Source organism: Cololabis saira, chromosome 8, assembly GCF_033807715.1.
Source record: "Cololabis saira isolate AMF1-May2022 chromosome 8, fColSai1.1, whole genome shotgun sequence".
Lineage (NCBI taxonomy): Eukaryota > Metazoa > Chordata > Actinopteri > Beloniformes > Belonidae > Cololabis > Cololabis saira.
Genome location: NC_084594.1, coordinates 20557911 through 20585595, shown reverse-complemented (window position 1 = coordinate 20585595; position 27685 = coordinate 20557911). Strand labels below are relative to the sequence as shown.

At 41.1% G+C, this 27685-nt stretch overlaps 1 protein-coding gene across 2 annotated transcripts in view; it reads right to left on the bottom strand.

Moving 5' to 3' along the window:
• Nucleotides 1–928: 928 nt before the first annotated feature.
• Nucleotides 929–27685, bottom strand: part of srgap3 (SLIT-ROBO Rho GTPase activating protein 3) — a 60492-nt gene continuing 33735 nt past the window's right edge. Inside the window, exons 4-22 of one of the 2 annotated variants that reach the window (XM_061727104.1) lie at nucleotides 27553–27615; nucleotides 22646–22831; nucleotides 19260–19388; nucleotides 15540–15761; nucleotides 15315–15416; nucleotides 14022–14219; nucleotides 13685–13769; nucleotides 11776–11803; nucleotides 10892–10994; nucleotides 10097–10157; nucleotides 9452–9529; nucleotides 9234–9368; nucleotides 8714–8819; nucleotides 7788–8015; nucleotides 7597–7670; nucleotides 5624–5804; nucleotides 5304–5453; nucleotides 4901–5216; nucleotides 929–2455 (exon numbers count right to left, since the gene is read on the bottom strand). In XM_061727104.1, coding sequence (XP_061583088.1) covers nucleotides 2009–2455; nucleotides 4901–5216; nucleotides 5304–5453; nucleotides 5624–5804; nucleotides 7597–7670; nucleotides 7788–8015; nucleotides 8714–8819; nucleotides 9234–9368; nucleotides 9452–9529; nucleotides 10097–10157; nucleotides 10892–10994; nucleotides 11776–11803; nucleotides 13685–13769; nucleotides 14022–14219; nucleotides 15315–15416; nucleotides 15540–15761; nucleotides 19260–19388; nucleotides 22646–22831; nucleotides 27553–27615 — 2892 coding nt within the window. In that variant the 3' untranslated portion in view covers nucleotides 929–2008. Of the gene's footprint in view, nucleotides 2456–4900; nucleotides 5217–5303; nucleotides 5454–5623; nucleotides 5805–7596; nucleotides 7671–7787; nucleotides 8016–8713; nucleotides 8820–9233; nucleotides 9369–9451; nucleotides 9530–10096; nucleotides 10158–10378; nucleotides 10410–10891; nucleotides 10995–11775; nucleotides 11804–13684; nucleotides 13770–14021; nucleotides 14220–15314; nucleotides 15417–15539; nucleotides 15762–19259; nucleotides 19389–22645; nucleotides 22832–27552; nucleotides 27616–27685 lie in introns of both variants that reach the window. The other variant, XM_061727105.1, reaches the window with a different exon arrangement.

Below are 27685 nucleotides of genomic sequence, written 5' to 3'. Positions count from 1 at the left end.
TTCGGCACAAGATGAAGCAATACCTGCAAGTACCAGCAGAGGAAGTGGATGCACTGTCTGACTTTACAAGATGTACTGTCTTTTAATTTGGCTGTACAAGCTATGTGTTAAATAATCTGCTGGCACTGACTGATACATCTGTGTGACATCTACAGAGCAAACTAAACACTGATAACAAGAGAATATCTGCAGTTTACAGCATGTAGCCTACTGTATGTGTAGTTGAGAGTGGAATAATTGCCTGGTTTCCAAGCTAATAACTGAGTTGGTTAAATTCAAGCTAAATCGAGCTGCTAGTACTCATTCCAAAAGTAGTTTAAGTCACTATTTTCAATCCTTTAAATACTAAGGCCAGTTTCTTAGTCAAATATTGAATAAATGTGTGCATGTAACCAAGGCAAGGCACCACATACAGCCATTGAGTCCTACACAATGTGTGTCCCACATTAAAGATCAAAACATGCAGAACAGCGAAGGGCTCTTTGGATTACAAGGTTTCGGGATTAAATCTCTCTGAGATAACAGTTTGAGCAGGTATAAACACTAGAATATTGTTATTTTATTTTCATCCAGCAAAAAATAAAATAATCAAGGATATGCACTTTGAGTGCAACTTTATGAACAAAAATAGGTAACAGACAGGAAAGATAACAGTCTATTACTCATGTCACGTTCCTCTGCATGAGACTCCCTTCAGAGGGAACACTGTTGTCCTTTTACACTTGTTAAATTACCACATGGAAATGGGAGACTTTATCAGAAACATGATGGAGAACATGTATTCAGTCTTTGTTCTACAGTACTATTACCCAATGCACTCGAAGCACACTCTACGCAGCAAATGACCCCAACTGTATTAACATTCAAACAATGTTTACACTTTTACCAGAAATGACAGAATGATGGTTTATGATCTTTCTAGGTGCAGTTTGTCTTTTTTTTTTAGGGGGGGGGGGGGGGTAATCTGTACATCATTAACACAAATTCCTAGCTATATATTGTGTACACTTTTACCACAGGATTCCTATATTAGTTGGAGCATTAGTTTTCTTTAATTCATATACATCACAAAAAAGGAAAAAAAAAAGTGGCTCGTTAAATCACCGTCCAACCACGCTTGATGGCGGAGGATGACTTGTTTTGCAGAACCGTGGCACTGATTAGTAATGTCTAATCAGAAGTCCTCTTCATGCCAAGATGCTTCATCTTTTCCAGAAATGCCACACACATGCCAATTTTCAGATCTAGCACTGTTAAATAAGATGTTTATTTTCCAAATATTTGGACACCTGGAACTTAAAATGTATATTTCATCATTGTGAATAAGGTTTCCAAACTAATATCATATTCTGACAATAACTGACAAGCATGTTCACAGACCGTACCATTACAAATGTCCTTTCAGTGATGCAAATCCTTGATGATTTCCTTATCTTCCTTATCCGGCCCCTGCATGCAGAAATAAATGTCACTGTATTCTTAATTTGCGGAACAGTCACTCTGTTGTAATGAAAACAGAAAGCAATGTGACTTCAAGTAAGTTTGTATGTACAGCCTAAAGGCCTGTGCCTCACACGGTAAACAGAAGTGGTTTTTGAGCCTCAATCCTACGCCAGTCTATGTGAAGAGTTTGAATACATAAACAGGAGCGAGAAACATCACCTGGACAAAATATGGTGACCAAATTTCACACAAGTATTGCTTCACTTGTATTAAATACATCTCGGAAACGAGAACGCAGCCCCGGATTTCTGTTGAACTGAGGTATAAATGAAAAACACATCGTTCAATACACATTTTCTGGTAAGTCAAGCTTCAAGGATATGTGACTTTTACACCGTCGCACCACAAGAGCTTCTTCCGCTGCTTATCGCCATGGTAACATTGAAAGTCCTGAACAGAGGAAAAGCATTTATTTCTGCTTTTCACACATCAGTACTTGTTTCCATCAACGTCTTGCTCACTTAGAAAGCCTTACAGCCTTCTCGCTGAGCAGATTCCACCTTTGCTACATGGTGCCAGACTTATCCGCTCCATCAGCAGAAATGTTCACATTAGAACCTGATGCTGCATTGTTAGTTGGGAACATCTTATCAGTGGGAGTTATCGCGGGGCTGCCGACACCCGAAGAGCTGGAGCTGCTTGAGCGATGCTGCGTGGGAATGGGGCGCACTGGTCTCATGGGAGGCGGGCGTAGCTGAGCCCCTGCCAGTCGGGCAGAGAGAGCAGGTTTGAAGGTGGTCATCATCTCGGAGGTGGAGCTACTGCTGCGGCGCATGGCTGCGTCCGGGTCACGGATCATTATAGTGTGCAGTGGACTGCCGGGCTCTGAGCTAACCGGGTTTTTCATGGGCTCTAGGGTGTCGAGGACGACGTCGGGGGCCTGTTTAACCGTGTTCTGGCGCTCCAGCTCACGCAGCTCATGGAGTGCTGTCGTCATTGTTTTCTCTATGTCCTGTAGAGTTGAGGAGGAGGAGGAAAACAGAAAAAACACATGACTCAGTCAAGCCAGACTGAAACTTTGTCACAAAAATAGATTTTCTTCTTAAAACAAGTTTTGATTAAAAAAAAAGCTTAAAGGGGCTTGTTTTTTTGGTTTAGTTTATAAACTACAACATTTCTTTCCATTTTACAAATCAAGACTATAAAATATACTTTTATATGAATTTGAGCAGAGTAATAACAGACTCCCTGCCCTCTGAGATTAATTAAAAAATGTGACCACATTTCAAAAGTCTTTTTTTAACCATCAAAACATTAAAAAAGTACCATATAATGTTCCCACTGTGGACCAGTTGAAGATAATCTTATCTCATCACACAGATTTTGAGGTGATATGGAGGGGAGAGCACTGAGTGTAATGATGAAGCTGTCGATTTACCAATCAAGTGATGCTCTACATTTAACATACCTTCACCTACTCTCATGAGTTACAATCATCTGTTTAACTTTTATCCTGAGCAACATACAAGTGAGAGCGTGTGTATCGCCCAAAAGATTGAGATTTCCATTAAAAAAATGGCTAGCTTGGGAACACAACACATCATTGTCCCCCAAGAAGAGTTGGAGGAGGTGGTTCAGAAGAGGCAGGGATTTTTAAATAGACAGTGTAGCTGGTTTTGATGAAACCTGGTCTGTCCTCTGCAGAAAAATGCTCCTGGTCTCACTTGCACTAAGCAGTCACTTGGTACCACCCCTCTTTCTTTGTAACACACCTTTGATATTTGACATCAAAAATGTCTAGTTTAATTTCCTCACTCGACAGCACTTATTTCCAAAATTCCCCAGGGCAGGTTTGATTTCAAAAACCAAGGGAGGTAGTCCTCTGATTACTCCTGCACTGTAGACAAATGCTACACCACTCCAGAGTGACAAATCTTCCTTCAGGTATTTTGTAGTCAAACAGGGGTTTCAATTTTCCTCTGTAGTAAATTCACGCACAGTTCCTTGCTCATATTTCAGACCAGGAGGTGACCTAAACTGTTCCCGCTAATAGCCATCTCCTGATGTCATTACGCGGCGCTGTCCTCTCATTGCCTTCTTGTGCGCCGCAGGCATCAATTACACTAATGTTAACAGTGCTAGACAGCTGTTTGGATCAAAGCCTGCATGTCGATTGTCATTACATACACTGAAGGAGTCAGATTGTTTCTAAAGGTTTGAAAAGCACCTCTAGTCTTCTTGCAGCCACTATGAACAAGACCCCCCCCCCGCCCAAAAAAAAAAGTCTAAATAAGGATTTGATACCTTTTCAAAAGTTAGGCGTAATCCATGGTTATTTACGAGCCCATCACTGAAAGAGAGGTTACTTCTTAACAATAAGGTTAGCTTTTATTAGAAATGCTACAAAGCCTTAGGTTGTGTTAAATTATTCAGCGGATAATAGTCTATGTTGACTTTAACTGGGTTAGATGCTAACAGCTATAGTCATTAACCAATGGAGATCACTTGGGACACACGCCTCCATGCTTTTTACTTTGTTATTCAGACCCCTGTGGCCAATAGGTGCATGTCTATCATCCAGCTTGAGTCTCGCCCTGACATTTATTCCAGGTCCCAGCTGCTGCTCCCAGACCGACAGCTACAGCAGGGGGTCTAGCTGTCTGGTACCAAACCTGCCCGCTGGATGCTGGAACTGTCTCACACTTTAACTGGGACTGCCTGCTACCAAACAAAAACAACTTACCCATATAATAGCTAAATATTTTATCTACTCAGTAAGTATTTTATGTTTTCAACAATTTATGTTTCATTGGCATAGAGTTAAAAGACAGATAGTGGGACCTGTTAGCATCCTCTGCCGGTGGCCAAGAGCATCTCTGAATGCACAACACCGGAACCTGCAGCGTGGGAGTGAGAGGGGCAGGGTAACGGCCCGGGCAGGCGGGGGAGAGGTTTGTCCGTCAAGACTCCTCTCCCTGGCCCTGCCCCTTCTCAACCTTTCCCCGACCCTGCACCTAACCTGGGGCTTGCTGATTGGGCCGGAGCTTCGGGAGCTGCGTGCTGGCCTGCGGTTCCCACCCCTGGTCATCCCGGTGCTGCTTCCACCTGCCTGCTGTGCTGTTGACGTCCCCGACCCCCCAGTCTGGCCTTCGGCAGGAGGGTCCCCCCTTATGATCCAGGTCCTGCTCAAGGTTTCTTCCCTCCTAAAGGGGAGTTTTTCTTGCCACTGTTTGGCTTAAGGTTTTTCTCCCACTAGGGGAGTTTTTACCTGCCATTGTTTATGTAATAATTGCTCGGGGGTCATGTTCTGGGTCTCTGGAAAGCGTCTAGAGACAACTTTTGTTGTATTAGACGCTATATAAATAAAATTTAATTGAATTGAATTGAATCTGTTTTAAGATACAAGTAAGTAATGGAGACAGCAGTGAAATGTCATGATTCAGGTTAAGAGTCTTACCTCAGCCAGAGCTTCAGTCTCCAGTGTTTTGTGGTCGCCTAGACTGCTGTGGCGAGTGGCCCCTGGTACCAATCTAAGCGGGTGGCCCTCAGGATAGGCCTTCCTGTCCGCGTAGTTAATACTGCCGGCACTGCCAAAGGTGCCAAGGCGCCTTTTTTCTGGACTGTCCATACGACCCTTGCTAACAGCCATTTTGTGGGGGCTGCTGGGACAGGCTGCAGCCCGCGGCGGGGTGTCTGCCACTCTGGTCGGGCTGTGGGTCTCCGCACCGCTCCGACGCCGCGGGATGGCAGCTCCATCGGATCTTAATCTGACCCTGGGGAGAGTAATCAGATCAAATCAATCAGGAAAGCCAATCAAAGGCACAAACCTTTAAAACACAAAAGATGTTGATTGTGTCCACCTCCCCACGCCTCCTCCAAAGTTGTAGTCTGGTAACTGTTCGCATGGGGACGGGATGTCGTTTTTGGATGAACCCTTTTCCTCCAACAACGGCCCACTGCTAGCTTCACTATCTGCTTTCTGGCTGAGGTTATCGGAGAATGCATCATCCCTAAAAGAATGAAGTAAGAGGCATTAATCTAGACATAAAAGTAAAAACTACATTTGCACATACAGCAAAGAGTTTTAATAACTAACAATAAATGTTTAAAGGGAAGCAGGATAATAAAGGCATCACTTTTTAGAAAATGCACAAGTACTATGGACTGCAGTATTACGTACAGGTCTTGCACTACAATATACTGATGGGGGATGAGGCCGTCCACGCCGTTGTGACGGCCCTCCCACCAGTCTTCTGATGCTCGGTGATACAGAAGCAGAGATGCCCCCTTCTTGAATGACAGCTCCCTGGGACTACGTCCCACATAGTCAAACTTAGCGATGGCCTCAATCTGCTCGACCTCTGAAACACAGAAACACATAAAAAAAAGACTTACAGAATAGATCAACACATTCTTCAGTCAAACTTAACCTGAGAGCTCAGCAGTTCGGTGCTGGAGGTGCACCAGTAATAACTGCTGTGGGAATAATAGACAACCCCTTATATGGACATCTTGGGGGGGGGGTGTAGGTTACGTCTTCCAACTTTACAAAATTAACCAAAATCACACAGATTTGGAAGTTTGAAGTTTTTTTTTGGGGGGGGGGGGTGATAATGTAATTAAAAAATGCAGAGAGATAAGACAGCAAGATAAGACAACTAAAACAATCCAGTGATTACAGTGGTTACTGAAGCCTAATCTAACTTTTCTTTAAAATGTTGCTCGTCAAATGTAGCCCGCCCAGCCTTCGTAATTCTTTTTTTCTTCCATAAAAATAATTATTCCGGTTCCTCTGGTTTTGTGCTAACAGTGCCAACAGTCCCAGAGGAAACATGTTACTGGATAGACAAACAACTAATCATAGAAAAGAAGCATGTGATGTAGTCAGAGCGACAGCCAGATAACTATTAATAAGAAAAGCATCCAAAATGGTGTGCAGAAGGGTAGAAACTCCAGTGAATGACTCTTGTCGGTTTGTGAAAGGGTTCGACTGGCCAGGCTGTGTCTCATTATTAATAACTCAGTTATAACCTTTGTTGCATTTTTTGGGAGGGGGTATTTTCTATTTGATATAGAGCTTTACATGATGACCAAATCATTAAGTCATTATTTCATTAACAATTACAATACCAAAACTTCTTCTAAAAAAACTTTAAATAATAAAAATATCCAAAACATGAAGAACATGAAGTTGAGTTAAATCAATATCTATTTACTTGTATTAATGGTGTTGCTAAATAATGAACCAGAACTGTTTTCAAAAACGTTTATTTCAAAAGGCCAGCAGGGGTCAGCAGCGATCTCTGAGCAGACGAGCTTTGCTTCAGGACAACACCCAGAAAGGGTGGGAAAAGTTTTATTTTGAAAGCCCAACACACTTTAGATGCATCTTAAAGCAGCAGTTTGAAAAAAAATAGCACTTCTCTACTTTGATTCTAATTATTTCCAAATAAAAGGGGGGAAAACTATGATCACCACATCTAGGCATAAGATCTTTGTATCTTATCTGTGTGTCAAGGACAACAAGCTGCATCAGACTAGAAACATACGTCCTCTTCTCAAAGTGAATAAGAAATGAAGAAAAATTGGCAACGAGTTGCCAAGAAAGCAAGCAGTAAATATGAAGTCAAAAGGTAGCTTTCCTCTAGTCCTCTTCATCGACTGCACAAGCGATACAATGCGGTGTACAACCAGCTTTTTGGCTTTTGTGTCTGCCTCAGTTATGTACTCGGAGCTCAGAGGACGAAAGGGGAAAGACTGTACAAAGGAGAAAGTCCCAGGAGAATTGCTGACTAATTCTGAACAAAGAGCGAGCGGGAGAGGGGGAGGCACATGTTCACATACGTACAGAACTGTGGATCAAAGAGGCCGAGCTGCATGCACGTACTGTTTACTCAACTTGGCTTCGGCTTAAAAAAAATCACATAAGCGTCTGCAATCAGAAGCTGCTTCAGCTCAAACCTCGCTCACCTAATATATTAGTTTTAATATATTATATTACTTAATAATAAAGGTCAGTCTGCAGCTGAAGCTTTCTCAGTCACAAACACCATACATCTTCTTTCCAGAATGTGCAGAAAGGTATCACCATGTCAAGGGGACAACATGGTGGCTCAGCTAAAAAGAAAGCTTTTCTATCAACACTGTACAAACCTTCATCACTGGTATGTGGTTCTGTTCCATTATCAGCCTCGTCAATGGTTCCTGGTTCACTGTGGGGGCTGTCGCTGTGTGAGCAGATGCAAAGTGAAATCCCATTATATATCATCATTCATTCATTCATTACTGCAACCCCAACACAATTTCTGGTATTTACATAAATGAATGGCATGATCGATACTTACCAGTACTCTTCCCCACCAGTCATGCACTTCTCATACACTGGTCCATCCAGCTCACGCTGGTTTGGAAAGATGATTTCGTTGTGGATAATGATGGTCTTGATGACCTCATTAACGTGAGCCTGGCACGTCACGGGATCCTGGCCGTCTGGTATGGGCATCAGGGTCGGACCAAAGCAGATGGCCAGATTGTACGGGTCCATCATGTTCTCGTCGCTGTACTGGGATAGACTGACAGCACAGGAGAGCATTACGGGAGATTTACCATTTTTTTTAAGACTTTATGATAGGTAACAAATAAAATATACATGTTAAGATTAACTTTTTGTCCACCATTGAATATTAACAGATTTATAATAAAATTCCGATTGATTACCACAGCATCTCTGTTTTTAAGTTGAGGTGTGTGTGTGTGTGTGTGTGCGTGTGTGTGTGTGTGTGTGTGTGTGTGTGTGTGTGCGTGCGTGCGTGCGTGTGTGTGTGTGTGTGATTTGTGATTTTAAGGGAATGACAGCGGACCAGCTGATGTCTTGTTTGGTTCACACGCAGCTTTGTCAAGCAGGCTACGTGATTAGTGGCACAGAGCAGGTCAGAGTCTTTGTTCTGTGACTGAGCCCAGTAAAGGACCCATGGCAGCATCTGTTATTAAAGGACAAATGTACTGCAGTTACTAATCTGGTTCCCGACATACAAACAACTCCTGAAAAAGATGCAGCAGCACATACCAGGCCGGTTGAATCTTGTGTTTTCACCTGAACATCTATTTGGTGCCTTTACTCAAGGTTCAAGGTAGAACAGACCAGCATTTGCATGCAAGGTGAGGTGCAAGATCCCTTGTCATATCCTTTTCAGACATTGTGCAAAGTGCAAAACCATCTTTGCACACCATTGTACAAAAGCTGTGGCTTGATGTAAATAATTTCACTCACTGATTGAGAAAAGCGAAAAGGTATCTCATGACGATTATGACTGTCCGAGAAAGTGTCACAATGATCTGCTGGATGTGATGAGCCCTCTCTGCTCCTGACTCCAGCTCTGAAACACAAACAACAAATATAACGAGGTTTAACAACGCTGCTTTACACTTTGAGTCCAGACAGAAAAACAATAGTAAGGTTTGAAATGAAAAGAAACTATAAAGGCAAAGAAAAAGGAAGTTAAGTCCCTGATAAGTCCCCTCGTGCTTCTCGCCACATCCCTCAAGTGTTCATCCTATTTCAAACAACAGGAAACTTATTCTGTGGTGAACTTTAACGCGGCAGACTGATGTGGCTCACGCTCTTCCTGCTGGCGAGGTGCCAGCAGGTGCAAACTAGCTTTTATTACTTCCATGTGGCACAACGACTCTCTCCTCCTTGGTAAAGCTAAGTTTCAGAGAAACTGTGTGGAGTTTTTCTTCATTCTATCTGTACCGCTCACAACATCTTTGAGTACTTTCTGTTGACTCACTGATGGTGGAGATGAAGTCCAGGAAACGCTCCTTTGGAAAGATAGGGTTTTCTAGTCCCCTGAAGTACAGCTTCAACACTCCTGCCACTGAGTTAATATCATGCTCGTTGTGGTCATCGATCAAGGGATCTTCACCTAATGAAGAAAATACCATCATTGACCTTAAGAACTGGTGAAATACATTTTTTCCCATTCAAAAGGGTGTTATATGAACCCACCTCTCTCAAATGAATTTTTGATATCATTGACCTCCACCTGCGATCCTGGCACGCGGAACATCCCTTGTTGTTGCAACCCTGAGAGAAAATCCAAACCAGAAGTTACAGATTCAAAACTCCACTCGCTACATCATCTTCAAATCACATTTCCCGCTTTGTGAAAGTTCATTGGAAACACACAGCACCGAGCAGGAAATGTAGTCTAGTCATAAAGAAAGATGCGTGTTTTTTTCCACGTGAGGGCCCCTCAGAGAGCCTGCTGCATATGGTTTCATTCAGAGGGTCCGCATCGGTTTTCTGTAGTTTCATTAGGTCCAGAGCCAGAGCGAATGCCTGCAGGCTACAGCAATGAGCTGAAGACAGATGTGCGGGCACGGAGGGGGGGAGGAGGTGATGAATTGACTAAACAAAGACCAATTGGACTTTTTCAAAACTCTGTGTGTGATCTTTTGTTATGAGCTTGTCAAATCCCTGGCAGATGGCTGAGTGAGCCGGAGCACGGGGCCGGTCTCTCTCAGCACCAGCAGATTGCCTCGTCATATAAAACTAAAGGAGTTTTCAAACAACCTTACAGTTTGATTCATTCTTCTGCCCTTTTGCACATACAGTAAGTGAAAAGTCAAAACAACATAAAGAGAGACTTACCGTATAGATTGATGTATCTGATACAACTTTCAACAATAAGGGGGATCGGTTGACCTGAATCCTAAAGGTAGATGATAAAATCAATATAAACAAACCACAAACAAACTAAAAAACGCTTAAAGAAGACAATCACACAATAAACACCAAGCAGTATAGTTAAAAAAAAAAAAAACATTCGTTCAAATGGTGTTGCACAGCAGAAATAAGTAAACTACTATTAGTGCAATGTTATTGGTTTAATCTCCCCTTTTTCCCGGGGATATTCACAAGCAGCAGTGGTACCTGAATACGGGTACGGGCATTCCTTCTTCCTCTGGGACAGAAAGCAGCAAAGCACAGAGAAGCAGAGGAAGAGGGGGCAGAGAAGCACAGAGTTAGGAAGGCTCAAATGACGAATGACCCTTGTGGAGGTTACAGCAGGCTAAGCACGGGGACCGGTGATAGGAAAGCTACAGAAACGCAGTCGGGAGTGGGTGCATTGAGGGGCAGAGCAGACACGCCGCTGTCTCCTGTCTCAGCCATCTGAATGAATGACTGGATTTAGATAGAAAACCAGAAAACGGCAAATTGTTCTGGAAGGGAGGTAAAAAAAAAGACAGCTGATGACGTTCTGTCTGCCTGCACCAGTATAAAGAAAGGAGGGGGGGATTAGAGGTTAAACAGAGGCACTGTATCATGACAAAAGGCAGCTGGAAGAGGGAGGAACAGAAGGCTAAAGTAAGGGACTGAAAGAGAGCAAAGGCTCTGACTGCCATCCCCTCCTGCTCAGTCAAACACCACCACCAGAGGGGGTACCTGGATGAAGGTCTCCATATTGCCGTTAAACAGCTTATGGTTATACGTGGAGCGTGGCCTAGGTTTCCGCATTTTCTGTGGTTTAGGGGGAAGGGTTGGGGGCCTGGGAGTGATGGACAAGGGGAACAAAAACACCATATTTTTGTGAAACTATAGAATCAAAGGTGGTAGAAAAACAGTTGCTGATACAAGCCTTTAAAAGCATCAAAATTGACAAGCCATGTTTAAAAATGTCATAAAAAAGACAAATACAAATGAAATCATTTTAATCAGTTGCCTCCCTTTAAATGCTAGAGATAATTACTCACTTAAAGATTAAAAACCAAGGATAGTATTAGTGCATGAGCACATTGTACCGGAAAAAAACACTGAATATCCAAGTGCTCACACATGAATCCTGCTGAAAATAACACACTGCCACCATGCACACCTGCAGTGTGTTGGAAATATCCTTCCAGTGACAATATGAACCAAAGAGGTAAAACGGACTCCTATTTATTGCTATGAATTCATAAGCCATGAATGTTCACTCTAATGCAGTTTAGCATTTTAAAAGGAAAAGGTTGCTTAAAAAATGTCTGAAAATGTTTGTTGTAAACCACAGTAACTATGCTGAATACTTCAGAAAATGTTTGACTTTGGAAGGCAACCACCACCAGTAATTGTCTGTAAATTTAAATTATATGATTTTACGACAACACAATCATACTGTAAAATGAATAATGTTTTATTCCAATCATATTTTCTACAGGGTACAATTTCAGTCATAAGCTGTACCTGTTCTGCTTTTTAGATTTAATAGTTTAAAGACCTGCGATCAGTAGAAAAAGCAGATGTTTCATGACAGGGATCAGAAACAGCTGACTTCTCAAATGGGATCTTACCTTGTAGTTCCACATTCGGCCCTTTCCCCTGGGGAAAAAACACAAGAAGGAAAGCTTATAGACTTGTGTCTTTATGGTACACATTATACAGACTCCAGGCAGTGTGCAGTTTCTCTGAAGGGTTTCACAACAGACAACATCCCTATTGAGCGAGAGATGAATAGAGCTGTGCCATCGCCATTCACTGGACAAAGGCAGAGAGCAGTCGTCACAGACGTCTCAGGGGAGTCAGAGGACCCCGAAGGGTCACGGGCCTCCTCTCGAGGCAAAAGAACAGGGGTAGCAGCTGCCGTGTGTTTAGATTGAGGAGGGAGGGGTTCATTACTGATGACACTGAACAATGTCCGTGGTGGTTCACCGAGCCTTTTGTTGAGGGATTCCAACAAGAAATGTACGTAATGACATACACCCATGTGAAAAAGAAACACACCCTCCTTCAAGTTCAGTTGAACTGAACTGAGTCTAGTTCAATAATGTTTTATTGATCCCCAAAGGTAAATTATGTAATCCCTCAATCCGGCATACTAAGAGGGAGAAAAAAATCAAACCCTTTATGTTATTATTTCACCAAAATCAAGCCAAAATGCAGAAGCAGTGGGTGAAAAACCGTCCAGCCTCGCTGCTGCATTAAGGATATAAGTAGTAGTCAGGTGTGTTCTGGTGTGTGTTAACATGACCTCAAGTACAGAAAACATCAACAATGATGCTGAAGAAGGAAAGAGGAAGAGGAAAACAATCAGGACAGTTGTTCATCTTCTGAAAAGTTCTGGTCCAAGTGTTCAAATCTCTTTCACACATTGGTTCTGCATTTGTTGCGTGCTTTTAGTAAAATAAATAATGACAAGGTTTAACATCCTCTGAGTTTTTGTTCATCTGAAGTTGCCGTTACAAGTTTTAGGACCCGGTAACGACAAGATGATTCTTAGCTCTCTCTGCTTTGACTACTCGTGCAAAGCAGTAGAACAAGAACTGACTATATTTTCACTGATTCCTTTCATCTCATTTGCTTTCTTAAATATGAATGTATATTTTCATTAACTAATGCCATAATAGCTTGTGGTGCCCCTCCAGTATTATCTCATTTTCACTGTCATGGCCACACTCAAGATACGTAAACAAATATATTTATTCATTTGAAAGAACTAATGAGCACAACCCATCCATAATTGATCACTTAAATAATGAAAGACTGGTACCTGGAGATGCCATATGCTATTTCCTTACTAACCTTAACCCTTCACCAGGAACCCCAGAACTCAGTATAATGTGACTGTTTATGAGAATAACAGCTTGCAGCTGATTGTTTGCCAACTTGGATGGCATAACAAGGACAATCTGAGGTGATGACTATATCCTTAGTGCTATACGTAAATGCACACACACATACACACACACATATATATATATAAACATGCCCAGGGTTTGTGTGAGTGATTGAAGGCCTCAGCTGGCTTCAGCTTGTACCCTTTTATATTAGGTGAACCCTGACGCAGGAGCAGCTGCAGAGATGGCCGCTCGTTTGGTCCAGCTGACTGGCTGGGCGTAAACTGTTCACGGCTGAGGTAGCAAGGGAATCCCAGGGGAAAAGGTAGAGCCAAGGAAATCCAGACTACACCATGTAGGGACTAACCAGATAATACCTTACCCCGTGGAGAAAAGGGGAATGAACACTTCCAAGTAGATGTGATCTGTGTTAGGTGTGATAGTACTCCTTTTGAAAATTGGCTCTGATTCCCTTTATTTGTTTTATTTTCTTGTATCATGTCCTTGCAAACTACAACCCTGACAAAAAGATGTTTTGCAGAGCTTTGAGAAGATTTTGTGTGTATTTTTTATTGCAGGACACCATACTAGGACAAGAGCCTTTTATATTTACACTTCTGAAAAAAAGGAAGAAAAGACTCCTCACCTTCCCCCAGTGTCTGCTTCAGTAAGTCATGCTTGGCCTGCAGTTTAATGATGAGATTACTGCCATTCAGGTACTCCTTGAATTTCTAGATAGAAAGATGAAGATAAAAGTCAAGAGCATCAGCAATCCATCACGAACATGGGTTTGTGAATTGCCCCATTCAAATAATTCAGTGTTGCAGAATCAGCATAAATGCAAATCTGTTCCAGTTTAATTGTCTGCACCCAGAGCAGGTAGAGAGGATGGCTGGATTTCCAAAAGCAGTGCAAAGCAGCACTCACACCAGGCTGACACCCGTTAACAGCATAAATCAACAGACGGCTCCAAGTGAACTCACACAGAAATAGAACATTTCAGTCTCCTGCTGGTTCGACCTCCTCTTGGCCACGTTGACTTTGCTCATGTACGACTCCGAGGCCACAGACTTGATGGATTCAGTGGAACGGCTGTGTTGAAAGGCATCTGACACGTCAAAATCCTCAACTGTCAGCATGTCCTGGATCGTTTGCATGGTGGCGTCCAACGTCTTCCTCACCTGGGTAGATTTTACAAGAGGAAGAGTGAGGAGAGGATAGCAAATGGTAATAGTTTCTGTTTTGTGATTACCAGTGCATTAGTCCTTCTGTGTATGTGTGTGTGTGTTTAGACTACCACAAGAAATATATTATTATTATATTACATTACATTACATTACATTACATTATATTATATTATATTATATTATATTATATTATATTTTATACAAATTATGTTATATTAGGATATTACTATATTATTATGCTATATTTATATGATATCATGCTACACCACTCTATATGATAATTATTTATTTGTTTACTCTCGAATTGATATTCTCAATTTATGTATCTATTTTCATCATCTTATTTACACTCACACACGGCACACACACACACACACACACACACACACACACACACACACACACACACACACACACACACACACACACACACACACACACACACACACACACACACACACACACACATACTGATGTTGTCTTTTGTCGTTGTTTGCACTGTATGTTAATAAAAAAAAAAAAAAAAAAAAAAATAGATGCAGTTACTTCCACTGTGTGGGAAGTTACATGCACGCTAAAGTGGCAATGAACTGAATATACAGCCTAGCGCTCCTTTAAAAAAAAAAAAAAAAAAAAAAAAACACAAGAAAACACACCGGTCAGAAAATTACTCAGGTGGTCTTTTTGATAACAAAAAAAAAGAAAAAGAAAAAAGGGATTTCCATTACAGTACTGAACACAATACACAGACAAGGAAGAGATCGCCCTTTCATCAGCGTCAAATGTACCCTTGTGCCTGTTCTTAATGAAAAGGCCTTGTTTCATGATAGAATACATAATGTCGTATATAACAGCATAGAAATATGTGTTAATTGTCGATCACAGAACCAGTCCCCACATATTCTGAGCTCCTGCAGGGCAAGGATGATTGGAAAGTAGCTGCAATGAGAACAGATGGTGGTGTGGCCCTCCTGTTTGGTGCTTTGCCCTTCGCTGGTGTGATGTCTCCAGGGAAAATGAGAGTGGTGGTGGTGGTGGTGGTAGTGATGGATGGGATGACAGCTGGACAGACAGATCATAAATCCTAACCTCCTCATTCTCGATCTTTAGTGTCGTTAAGCGAGACTGCAGTTGGTGGTAGCGCATGAGAAGTTCAGTCTGCACCGGCTGCTGAGCGCTGACCTGGCACACCTGAGGGGCGGAGGAGGAGTGGGGGTTCAAGTGGGTCAGAGGGGACACAACAGCTCAGTCTGGGAAGTTTATCAGATTTCTTCATGAAATACTTAAAAAGCTGAAGCCTTTAGATGACCTCACCTCATCTCCCATGTGTGGCAGGTATTCAAAGCGCATTGGAGGACAGAACACCTGGTTATACATATCCATGATCTTGTGCTTGTCACTGCGGGAGTCCAGGTTGTCCACTGCATTCTCAATGATGTCCAGTCCCTCGTGGCGCGATGTCTCCAGGTTGTACTCTGCAGAGAGGTAGGTCCTGAAAGTGCGTGCCAAGCTGGCATGGTATCCCAGGTCACAGCACTGAGGACAAACACATAATACGGATAATTGACCTGAAAATCTCTTTGCACAGGTGCTAGTGAGTGGAACAACAAAATGGACACTTGACTGCATCAGGGCGGGGAGTTATACAGCCATGGCTTGAGTGTGCTTAGTTGTTATGTTATGTAAGCAAATTAAGCCAAATTCAACAGGGAATGACAGAAATTTCAAAAACAAACAAACTAAAAAACTTCAGCACATTTGCAACATGTTTAATTGACTTTATCCCAAATGATGTCCTGCTCCATCTTAATGTTCAAAAACAGAATTAAGGTTCATAGAATTACAGGAGCTAGCACAGTAGGACATCGGGGATAATTACAGAGCCTTATCACACAGAGCTGCATTAAGTAACCTAATTAAGCAAAGGAGAGGAGCGAGGTAGTTTTAGACGGAGCTTGGGGCAACTGACAGAATTGTAAATCACTAAGTAAACGGTCTTTAAAGCTCTTTAGCATTGAGGAAGTACTCTCTCTACTTTGTGAACAAGCCTCATTGCACCACTCAGTCAAATTGCATAAGCTGGCTCGGGTCTAAAGGGAGTAAATTATCGTCTTTTTTAGTGAACAAACAGAGTGAGAACGCGTTCATACATCTGCAGCAGCAGCATCTCGCAGGAACAGACAATTAAGGACAATTAAATTCAAGCACCAGTGATGTTTTTTCACTCTCATATTTCCAACCTACCCAAGTTCAGTTTTAGGTAGACTGCAGTCAATTACTAATATATTATAGTATATTTTGTCATTTCCAATCATTTTGTTGCAATGACTCTCGCTGAATCAAATGGTACAATTTTCAATTTCACTGACAAAATAAATAATAGACATCTTTATTTGTACTTTATAATTCTAATCATGTCGGGATTGATTTGAGTTACACATCAGCACTTACACTGGGTAACAAACTGCCGACCAACTGAGTTAGATAAGCTGCTTTTGGTTAGAACTGTGTCTCCTTCACAGAGAAAGTTTTGACTATGACAGCTGTTGTTGGTCTGTCAGTCTGACCGTCTGCCAGTCTGTCTGTTGGTCTGGAAGGTGCGGGAGTGGTCTTGACCCCCTCACAATTTATGGCATTTGAGATCAGTGTTTCTGGAATTGTAGCCCACTCTTCTTTACATTGTTGCTTCAGTTCATTGTGGTATGCACTTCTCTTGAGGTCCATGCACATTTACTTGAATTGAGCTGAACTCTCATCACAACAGTCTTGTAACATGTTTCGTTTTTTTCCCATGAGCTTTTCTGCTGTAGATTTGCTGCTCTGCTTGGTCTTTGTCCTGCTGCAAGTGTTTTGGACTTTTGGACCTCACATTCAGCTCACAGCTCACTAAAGATGTGCTCAAACTTGTTGATGATCATTTAATCAAGTGCACTATTTCATTCCCTTTTTTTCCTATGGAGGTTAAAATAGAATATTTACTTCTTTCTACAACAAATAATGACACTGTATAATATGTCATGTGCTGTTCATTTGAAGAGTTATTTGCCTTTAAGATAAGGGGAGATTTATTATAATAGTGATCAAATACATAAAACCTAGAACTGAAAGAAGAACAGTTTTTATTCTTCATGATGAGTGGAGTCCGAGAAGTCATTGAAGTGATCCATGTGCAAGATTAACTCAAATTTAACAATTTTGCACTGTAACATGACAGCCTGACACAGGAAACTAAACCTCTTGTGCTTGTTGCGATCTTGCAGTAGACAGACGATTCAAGATCATAGTCCAAAGCTCGGCAGCTATAAATTTGGATTTCAAAGGGTCAATCCAAAAAAGCTGCCCAGAAAACAGTTAGGGTCGGCAAACATTGTGCTTTCAGCGTACCCCCCATCACCTATCATTTTACGAACATATGCAAATAGCCAAGGGCAAGTTTAGCCACGACTCATTCAAACTCACTACATTATGGAAATGCCATCAAAATCACCTCTTATCTTGATGGCTTAGAACATGTGCACATATCACTGTGGCTGTTGCACAAAGATCAGGATAGGAAAGATGTCATTATGGGACACTATTTGACCTCGAGGTTTTCCCATCAACCATCAAAGACGAAGAGATAATTGCACCAGAAATAAAACATAATACCTTCATTGCTGTTTCAATCACTTAATCTGCATGTAAGATAACAATGTAAAAACGTCAGCAAATTAGGACTGAAAGATCAGGAAAAAAAAATCCAAAGTGAGATCTTTTATTTTGGCATCTGTTAAAAAGTAAAAGAAATAAGCCCAATCAGACAGTGTCTCCTTTGTGTAAATGGGTACTATTTAAAAGAGGAACTGTTAGAAAATAAATAGGACAATGAAATGACAACAACAAAACACAAGTAGTTGTGGTTCATGCTGAAACTGTGCTGGGACCAATTAGACCATGGCAAGCTGCCACACTCTCTGTAATTAATGGGAAGCACTGATTACAATGCAAATAATGCAACACAAAGCTCCGCCTCCCCGAGGAGGGAGATACATGTGTGCATATGCAAAGTAAATACCGTAGATACAGAATGGAGTTTTCAAAATTAGTCAACACGAGCATCTTCTCATCTGATGATCTTCATCTGTTTTGTGCAGGGTGGCTGGTGGAGGGTCACTCGAGGCTGGGAGACCACTGCCAACCGCATTAACCATAGTCATGCCTGCATGAACAAAGACTCTACACACCAGCTGGCTTCAACCGACCTAAAACCATTTGTGGTTTGCCAAACAAAAAAATTAGATGTTCTATCTGTGCCACAGTTCAAATAACTTACATTTATACAAGCCTTTTAGTTTCCAGTTTTGTTTGAAAATACAATTTATAGTAATCAAAAGAGTCTCTAGTGAAAAGAAAGTACTTGTATTACAATTTATTCAGAAGGGAAAGGTCACCGGGTAACTAAAAACCGACAGCTTATTCAGTCTGTGTCCTTTAATCCGATCTATGGAAAGAGAGACCACAGTGTGTGAGTGTTTGAGTGTGTGAGTGTGTGAGTGTGTGAGTGTGTGAGTGTGTGTGTGAGTGTGTGAGTGTGTGAGTGTGTGAGTGTGTGTCCTGGGGTATCTTTTTTACTTGATGACAGCTACAGACACGGATCTACAAGGACATGCAGTTTTTGTCTAAGCAAAAGCTCTTAAAAGCAGCATTTAAAAGAAACAAGCACATGAGGATGGGAGAAGAGGAATAAAATAAATAAATGATGTCAGTATTTGTGTGGAAGTACAGAGCATGATTTATGTCAACATCAACCACTCACCTTTATGTCTGGGTTAGTAGTGCAGCAGTTTGTACTTAAACAAACAAAAAACAAAAAATGGTGGCAACTTTATACAGCGGGACGAGCCGAGCAGCTTGAAAACAAACAGCTAACAGGCTGAGGGGGAATGAGACATGGGAGCAGATGGTGGGAAAAGTGACAGTGCCGCAGAGTTACATCAACATCACTAGTCCCAGCTGAGAGGCACAAACAAACACATGCTCCTCGCTCATACTTACATCAATCATATCCGAGACGTCGTGGATGTAATATTTTGCCACCACTGCATTTGTGGCTGCCAGATTCAGCAAATAGTCATTCCGGGCTTTTGTGCATTTCAGCTTATTCTCTGAATACTTGGCTTGCCTCTGAGGAGAAGAAAGGAGAGCAGATAAAAACAAAAAAAAACAAAAACCATCAGTGTAGAAAACTGTAATAGTGAAGTGTGTGCTCCTGCAGCCGAAGCCTCCAGAACATGAAACAGGTAGAGATGGATGTTGGAGTTTAAAGAAACAGTTTCCCTCTACATTACATAGTAGCGTGCTCAGAGACACATCCAAGACACATCCAAGCACATTCATTTGACATACGGTCTGACAAGATTTTATGCATCACTGAAGGATTCAATGAAGATGGAATCAACATTTTTCTAAGAGTAGCTAAAAACAGCAGCTGGTTAACTCATGATAAGGACTAAAAAACAGATTGTCTGACTGTGCAGAGGCAATAAAGCGCAAATTCACTTCTAAAGCTCGCCAGTCAACACGTTTGATCTCATCTGTTTCACCCATACAAAACCTGAAGCGTCACAGCACAAGTATGGCTATTTTCTTCCATTTGCATAGAGTCAGACAGGTTATCACCCACAGTTTTTAAGTCTTTATCATTACACTAAGATGAGCAGTTTTAGTGATAGCTGTACATTTATCTTGTTAACATATAAGTAACATTAACCTTCTTGTCTGCCAGAAATATGATGAAGAGGTACACTTGAAGTATGAGAAACATTGTTGGCTCTCTGCTGGCGTGAACCTCCGACAAATAGATGCAATTTGGCAGCACGGTGGCTTAGTGGTTAGCACTGTTGCCTCACAGCAAGAAGGTCCCCGGTTTGACTCCCAGGCCCAGCAGGACCTTTCTGTGTGGAGTTTGCATGTTCTCCCCGTGCTTGCGTGGGTTTCCTCCCACAGTCCAAAAAACATGCATGCAGGTAAATTGATCATTCTAAATTGCCCGTAGGTGTGAGTGTGAGTGTGTCTGGTTGTTTGTGGGGACTGCGGGTGGTCGTGGAAACTAGCAATTCTGCTAAAACCTGGTGTATTTACACTGCTTAATGTAGTGTTAATTAATATGCATTGTCCCGTCTAAATAAACTTTGAAACTTTGAAATTATGCACGTGACCTGGGAGTAAAGTAAATGATATGGACAGGCTAATACAAAGAGGCAGTCGGTACTGAAAAAAAACTACTTTGTGATCATGTTTAATATGTTAGTACTTAATATAAATGATAAAGTACACTCCGGATCAGTGCAAAAAATAATAATAATTGTATTGTGTTTTTTTTATATTTCATTACACTCTACTAATTATTGAATACCAAATAAAATGTAATTATACCTGGATGTACCTAATTAAGTGGCCGGTGAGTGTATATTGGTATAATAAGACATGAACAAATTTGTTGGAATAATGAAGACAAAACTCATTACAGTGCACAGTGAAATACCTTGAATCAAACAAAAGCAATAATAAATAATAATTTACTGAACACTGATTTTGAATTGAGGTTCAACAGAATCATTAGTTAAAAAGTAAAAAAAAAAAATGTAACCAGAGTGACGTTATTCACTATGACCTACAGGAACTGAACAAACTGATAAAGAAGGCTGGCTCTGCTCTGGAGCCTCTGGAGTTGATTATGCAATAGAGGATACTTCATAAAATGAAGAAGATTATGAACAACCCTGAGCATCCTCTTCAGAACACTGTGATTCAGCATCAATGTGTCTTCAGTCAGGCGCTTTTTCAGGTCTGCTGAAACACGGACCGCTACAGGAGATCCTTCCCGCCCACAGCAATAAACCTCTACAATGACCTCTTTGAAGAGACTTCAGTCAAGACTACTGTAACAAGTAATCTCCCTCCAGGGATTGATAAAGTATTCATGAATTGAATTATAAACAACATTTAAAGGATGAAAAATTCATCACTGCCGTTTGGCATCATGGTGTTCACCACTCTGAACATGATCCAGAGAAAGTTGTCTGAGGAGATTCAGAAAGAAATGAAGAGATAAGCCTGGTAAAGGTTAATACTAGGAAGCCATCTCCAAACAGCTTGATGTTCCTGGTGCAGCTGCAAATTTAGTTCACGAGTTTGGGGTCCATGAGACTGTAGCCGACCTTCCTGGACGCGGCCGGAAGAGGAACTAACGACAGATTGAAGAGACGGATAATACGAATGGAAACCAAAGAGTCCAGGACAACTTCCAAAGAGATTCAAAGTGAATTCCGAGATCAAGGCGCTTCAGTGTCAGATCCCATTACGCTGCACAGTCTGAGCCAAGGTGGACGGCAGAGGAGGTCTCCACTGTTGAAAGCAAATCATAAAAAAGCCAGACTGGAATTTGTTGGAATGCATTTTGATGATCCACGAAGTTTCTGGGAGAGTCTCCTTTACAGGTAACGTGCAGAAAAAGGAACTTATAAAGAAAATAATACTGTGCAATATGGTCAGTCAAGGCATTCTGGAGCGAAATGTGCTGTCTGGTGTCAGAAGCCTCGGTGGCTGAGTTGAGCGTACCATCATCCTCATTAGTTCGCTCTTTAGAATAATTCTGTTGAACCCCAAATCACTTGCAGAGTCTGATTTTTCATTGGTGAATTATCATTCATTATTACTTTTGTCAGTTTTCACGTTCTTGTCAGAACAAACATGTTCATGTGTGTAAAATTTCACAAGGAATCATAACAGAGATGGAGAGAGTACCTTTGAACTTTTTCCCTGCTTTTTAAAAACTTGTTTGCCGGCTGGGTAATTGATGAAAGCGTAGAGTGAAGGTGCAGATAACAAGACAAATATCAAGCACAACTCTTAGTTATGCCTATAAATAATGTGCGGCTCCCACTGCAGGAAGTTTTCACTGAACTTAACAAAGTGAGGCACGAGAGACACTGTTGTACTGCAGTGTTTTCACTTCCTGCACATAAAAGATAATGAAAAATAATGGGGGAAAAAATAACGAGAGCTCCTTCATTGGCCTTTAAAAAAACTTCCAGAGCAAGCTAGATCTAAGAAACACACGGTAGCATTTGAAGTACAGAATGCTCCAGAGACTGACAGCCTGAAAGTGCTGGCAGAGAAACTAGAAATGTACGTGAGCTGGAAAGGATGCTGGGTTATTGCTCAGCAGGCTGCAGACTTACGCAGTGCTTCACGCTGCTGTGCACCTCTCCCTTCCACCTTCCAAGTAAACTTCACCCCGTCAGCATTAAATATTGACGAGAAGCTCCTTCAGGGTTTTTCTTTTTAAGCCTAAACACTAGACTGATGATACAGGATGTATGCAGTACTCGTACATTCGAATGTTAACGTAATCAAACATCACTTTTGTGTACACAAACCTTCTCTTTCATCTTCTCTATTTTCCTGACGGTGCTTCGTCTCGGTTGGCGGTCCTCATGGCGGAGGAGGTTAACGTTGAGATCTCCGGACTTGCTGAACTGCTTCTCCTCCTGCTTTTCAGCATCTTTCAGCTTGCTCTCCGCACTGATGCTCTCAGTGTGGTACATGTGGTACGTTTTCATCACCTGTAAGACGAGAGGCAGACAGAGGTTCAGTGATTTTGTCATCATCGCCATATTGCACGATATCAAGTGTGCACTGAAACTTGAAGGCTCCAAGAAGTTTCCAAACCACTTCAGAAAAGACAAATCTGAAAGTATAATAGTATTACTGCTAGAACGTAATGTTCCCCTCAAACTTTGGCCTCGTTACTCGTTTGTAGAACTCGTTATTCTACAAACATTCACTAGTTTCATTGTTAAATCTTTCATTGTTCCACGTGACAACTAATTCATCTTTATGCAACCATTTAACAACCATTGATGAGTGAAAACAAGAAAGAAAACTGAAAAACTGTTTGTTTGCCCAGAAGATGACCGAATACCACTGAGTTCAATTTCAGAAAACTTGAAGGAGTTGGAGAAGGAGTTAAGAAAGAACTCGTAAAATTTTAGTGCTAATCTGAAAGATTGCAGAGATTTTTAAGAAATCTGCAAAGACTTTGGCAGGGGATGGACTTGGCGCTCACTAGTTATTTCTGTGTTGTTTATCATATTTATGAGTAAAATCACACATATTAAGCAATAATTTGACAAGGCATTCAGCAGATTTGAGTATATTGTGGTGCAACAGCATCTTCAAAATTAAGAAAACCTTTTTTATTCACCAATATTGTAGTGTCAGGAAACAATTGCAACCCAAGACAGAAGAACCCTTAATCTATTGTAACATCACTGACGCTAGATGAAAGGCTCTCCTCTTATTTACTTTCAAGCCTTGTGCTAGAACAGATTTGAACTGCGCCTTCAAACACATCCTGAGTGATATTTCTCAGGACGTTTCACAGTTAAAAGTTTTTATTTTATTTTATTTCAATCAAACAAGTACAACTCACTTGGCACTGAATGTGAATAGCAGGGGTTTTCTAATTTGAAGGTTTTGTGAAAAAACCTGCTGTTGCATCGATTGCAAGTGTAATTTTCAACTGACCTCTAGCCATGTGATAAAAACATTTACCAGCGATGACACTTCGATAGGTTCTATCTATCCTCCATTCTGTTTGAGAGAGTCTCAAAAGGCCATGAAGGAACTCCTTGAATAACAAGAACAACCGCGTGGCTGTTTTCAGAGCAAGAGATCAATGTACAACAGTCTCTACAGGACAACGGGAACTATGTTACCGCTCTGTTCCTCCCCAGGGAGTCAAACTCCTCTTTAAATGCACTAACTTTTATGTAACTTTGAACCATCTGACTAAAGGACCCGTAGCTGAACACACTAAGTAATTTGTAGGGACACTGAGCTTTGACTGTGTCTACAAGAGGTGTGCGCGTCCTCTGACAACAGCCTTGGGCTGCTTAGCTCCTGAACAGTCTCTTTTAGAACACACGGTGAGAGAATGGCTGGAGATCCCCCTATTGAATGTCCGCTGTAGCACAAATCCACTAGACAAAAACTCAATTTTCCAGGGATTTAAGGGCTTGCACGGCATCTGGCTGTATAATATATCAAACGGTGACAAAAAGAACATTTTCAATTTCTAATTTTGTTTAACGACCAAGGAAAATTCAATGCCTGGTTAGAAAGATGAAGGTCTTCCAGCAATGTCATATCTGCAGCTCCAAAACTATTATTTCTGCTGGTGTATGGTTGTGATAGAATGATGGCTTGTCCTAGGGGAAGCCTGCCTCTCATTCAGCAGCAGTAAAAATGCAGGCAATTGGCCAGATTGTAGGTTAAAATATCCCAAAATAACTTTGAAACACTATGTAAATGGCTGATATCTACCGAAAAATAACTACTGTAGCTCAGGGCTGTCCAGTCTCGTAATACCACTTTCTGCCACGTGTGGCAGTAGCGAGCAACAAAGGGGCATCAGTACAACATGATGGCACGAGAAAAAAAGTGGGACTGAGAACAATCGGTTAGAGATTTTGATTTCTTGGTTACAGATTCTGAATTTTGATCTCAATACAAAGTGTTTCAATTATGATTGTCCTTCAAAGGACATCTACGGAAACTATGTTAGATCAAAGAAAAAAAAAGTAAAAAGCCTCACAAAGGTCTTGGGCCACTATGTACCACCAGATAAGCTTCAATACTGCACAAATGTGTGGCACAAAACCAACCTCAAAACAAAGCAGAGGCACCATGTGTGACTTTATTAGGATTTGGTACGGCATAAATGAACTGATGTACACTGTGGTCCTGAAGCATCGGGAAAACAATATGAGACAGACTAGAGAAATGAATAGTTCAGAGGTACGCCCTTCATCTCAGACCGAGCGTCACAGGCAGCGTTGTTATTAACAGAAGAATAACAGAATGTGAGACTGAAGAGTAGACGTGAGACACAAGGTGAAAGATCAGGGAGATGAGATAAACCTAATATTTATTGATCGTGGGAGGGATATTAAGTCTTTGTAGCAGGAAATTAACAGAACCAGAAGCCAGGGGGAAAAAAACTCAACTAAAACTCAGGAAGCGATGGATACTTTGGCCCCCCTCGCTTTTCTTCTGTACCTCATTTCAGTTTAACCAAAATTGATTCAAGTAATTACTTGAATTATACACAAACAACAAACAAACTTTGAATCTGATGGCTGATGGACACCAAAAAAATCAAAGGCAGAGTGGGGAGACAAGTATTAAAGATTTCATGTGAAAATCATGAATTGACATTTATTGACCTTTGCCTGAAGTGATTAATGTTATGGGGAGACACATTTATGTTGATACAACATTAATCTTCCACCTTGGCTCTGCAGCTTCACAAAACTTACACAAACTGTGTCACATTTAGATGGACAGAAGTTGAGGCCAAGGAGCAAGAAAACAAAAACCCTCTGAGCTTATACGCAACCAGGATGAAGACGATGAATAAAACTAATTTGTAGACATACGCTAGGAGGAAAGTGGCTGAATGGCAAACATATCTGAATATGGAACATTTTTGAAGAAAGATCATCAGGAGTGTAGAACATTGCAACTCTGTTCAGTTTTCAAGACATGTATATGTGCACTTGATTAAACCTGCTGCCATAGCTCATTTACTACAGAGTCCAACTCTACAGATGGTTTGTGCAGGGAGGTTCCAACAATGTCCTTTGGTATTTTGACTCTAATACCACTGCAAAGGTGAAGAAGTCATATTAGGAAAGTTTGCCATCTCTGCTGTGTCACCTAGGGAAGTTGAAGATTGCTGAAGTCATCATCATCATCATCAACTTTATTTGTCAGCAATGATACACAGACAAATACTGGCACACAGATAACTGCTACAGGCTGAGTAATTAGATTGTAAACAACTGGATTTCCTGTATGTCAGGAATAAAATCACACTGTACTGCTGCAGGACTGATACTCCCACTCCCACAAGCTCATATGGAGGGAGGCTTAGTGATTAAAACTGGAAAAGCTCCAGGCAACTTCAGCAATCTTCAACTTCGATGACTGTTTTATTCAAATAGTATCTACTGTATGACATGCCTATTATCTGATATCCTTTGGAGAAACAACCATCAAACTATAGCTATAAAGTATGGCAGGAAACTTGTATCCATTATGTCGGTCAGCTTTTCTATTTGATATTGAAACATGTGGGAAGCAGCTGATGGATAACACAAGATCTGCCTGAAAAAAAAGAAAATATGCTTTGAGGAAAAAAAAACTGCTTTTATGTCGGTTTCTTAGATGACATACCTGTAAAATGTGCTCTGTTTGTCTCTGTTACAGAGACAAACAGAGCACATTTTACAAATAAAAACAATGTCCCTATCCACAACAAAGCATGGTGATGGCATCCGACACAACAAAGTAGCAGAGTTTGAAAAAGTGGTCTCAAATGGATCAGCGAGTCCATGGTCGGGGAAACCAGATGCACATGATGTATCTGTTTCTTATTTCTCCTTAAAAGCTGTTCACGCTCTCCCTCAGTTATATAAATGCTTTGTAACAAATGAAAAAGTTGTGCGTGCATTACAAAAGATACTTCGCAGCTCTGAATCGTCAACAAGATCAGATCTGAAGGAGCCTGCAGACGTGGAAGTGATCCGAGTCCAAAACTCTCCCATGAGTTACTTTTCATCATCAATTTTCAATACTCATCTGTCTGCTTTTAGTGATAGTTTAATCACGTTTTGAAAACAAGATTAAAAAATCCCTCTTTTATACTGACATATAATTGTAAAACAGGCTCTGAACATATTTCCTTTTTAACCTTGAGACTAATAAAGGCAGAAGAGACAAAAACAAAAGCATCAATTTTCATGCACCACATATTGCAGCGTAACATCAGGAGAAACATAATGAAGGCAACTCCAGAGAAATCCTGGCATGATGATAGTGTAGCAATGAATCCACATCTCTGCTTGTGACATTTACAATTTTCAACACGCCCAGCATGCTGACAGTAGCAAAGTGGGAGTTTGCTTATTTTTCTAAGATCTGTCAGATGAAACAACATTCAATCGAAGAATTAAAACGCTTCCTCTGTATTCCCTTCAACAGCTTTAAATGAAAGAAGAAAGAGAAGAAATAAAATTTGAAGGATGAGAAACAAAACCCACACTTAGAGGTAGAGTTTTCAACAATCCCTAAACGGAGGGAGAATGACAGATGACCCCAAAAGCAAAAGAAAATCATGAAAATTGTGTCTGAAAAAGTATAAGAATATAAAGTTAAATGATCTCAGTGAGGAAGTGAGGTGTGAGAGATCAATCTGCAGGAGATGCAGTCCATTACTTACAGTGTAGAGTTCATTTGTCACCTTCACCAGCTCCTCGTGCATCTGGATCCCAATGTCCTTGCTCTGAAAAATAGCGAGAAGGAAAAACAGCAGTGAGAAGACAAATTATATTTGTCAGCAGTGACCTGATGCA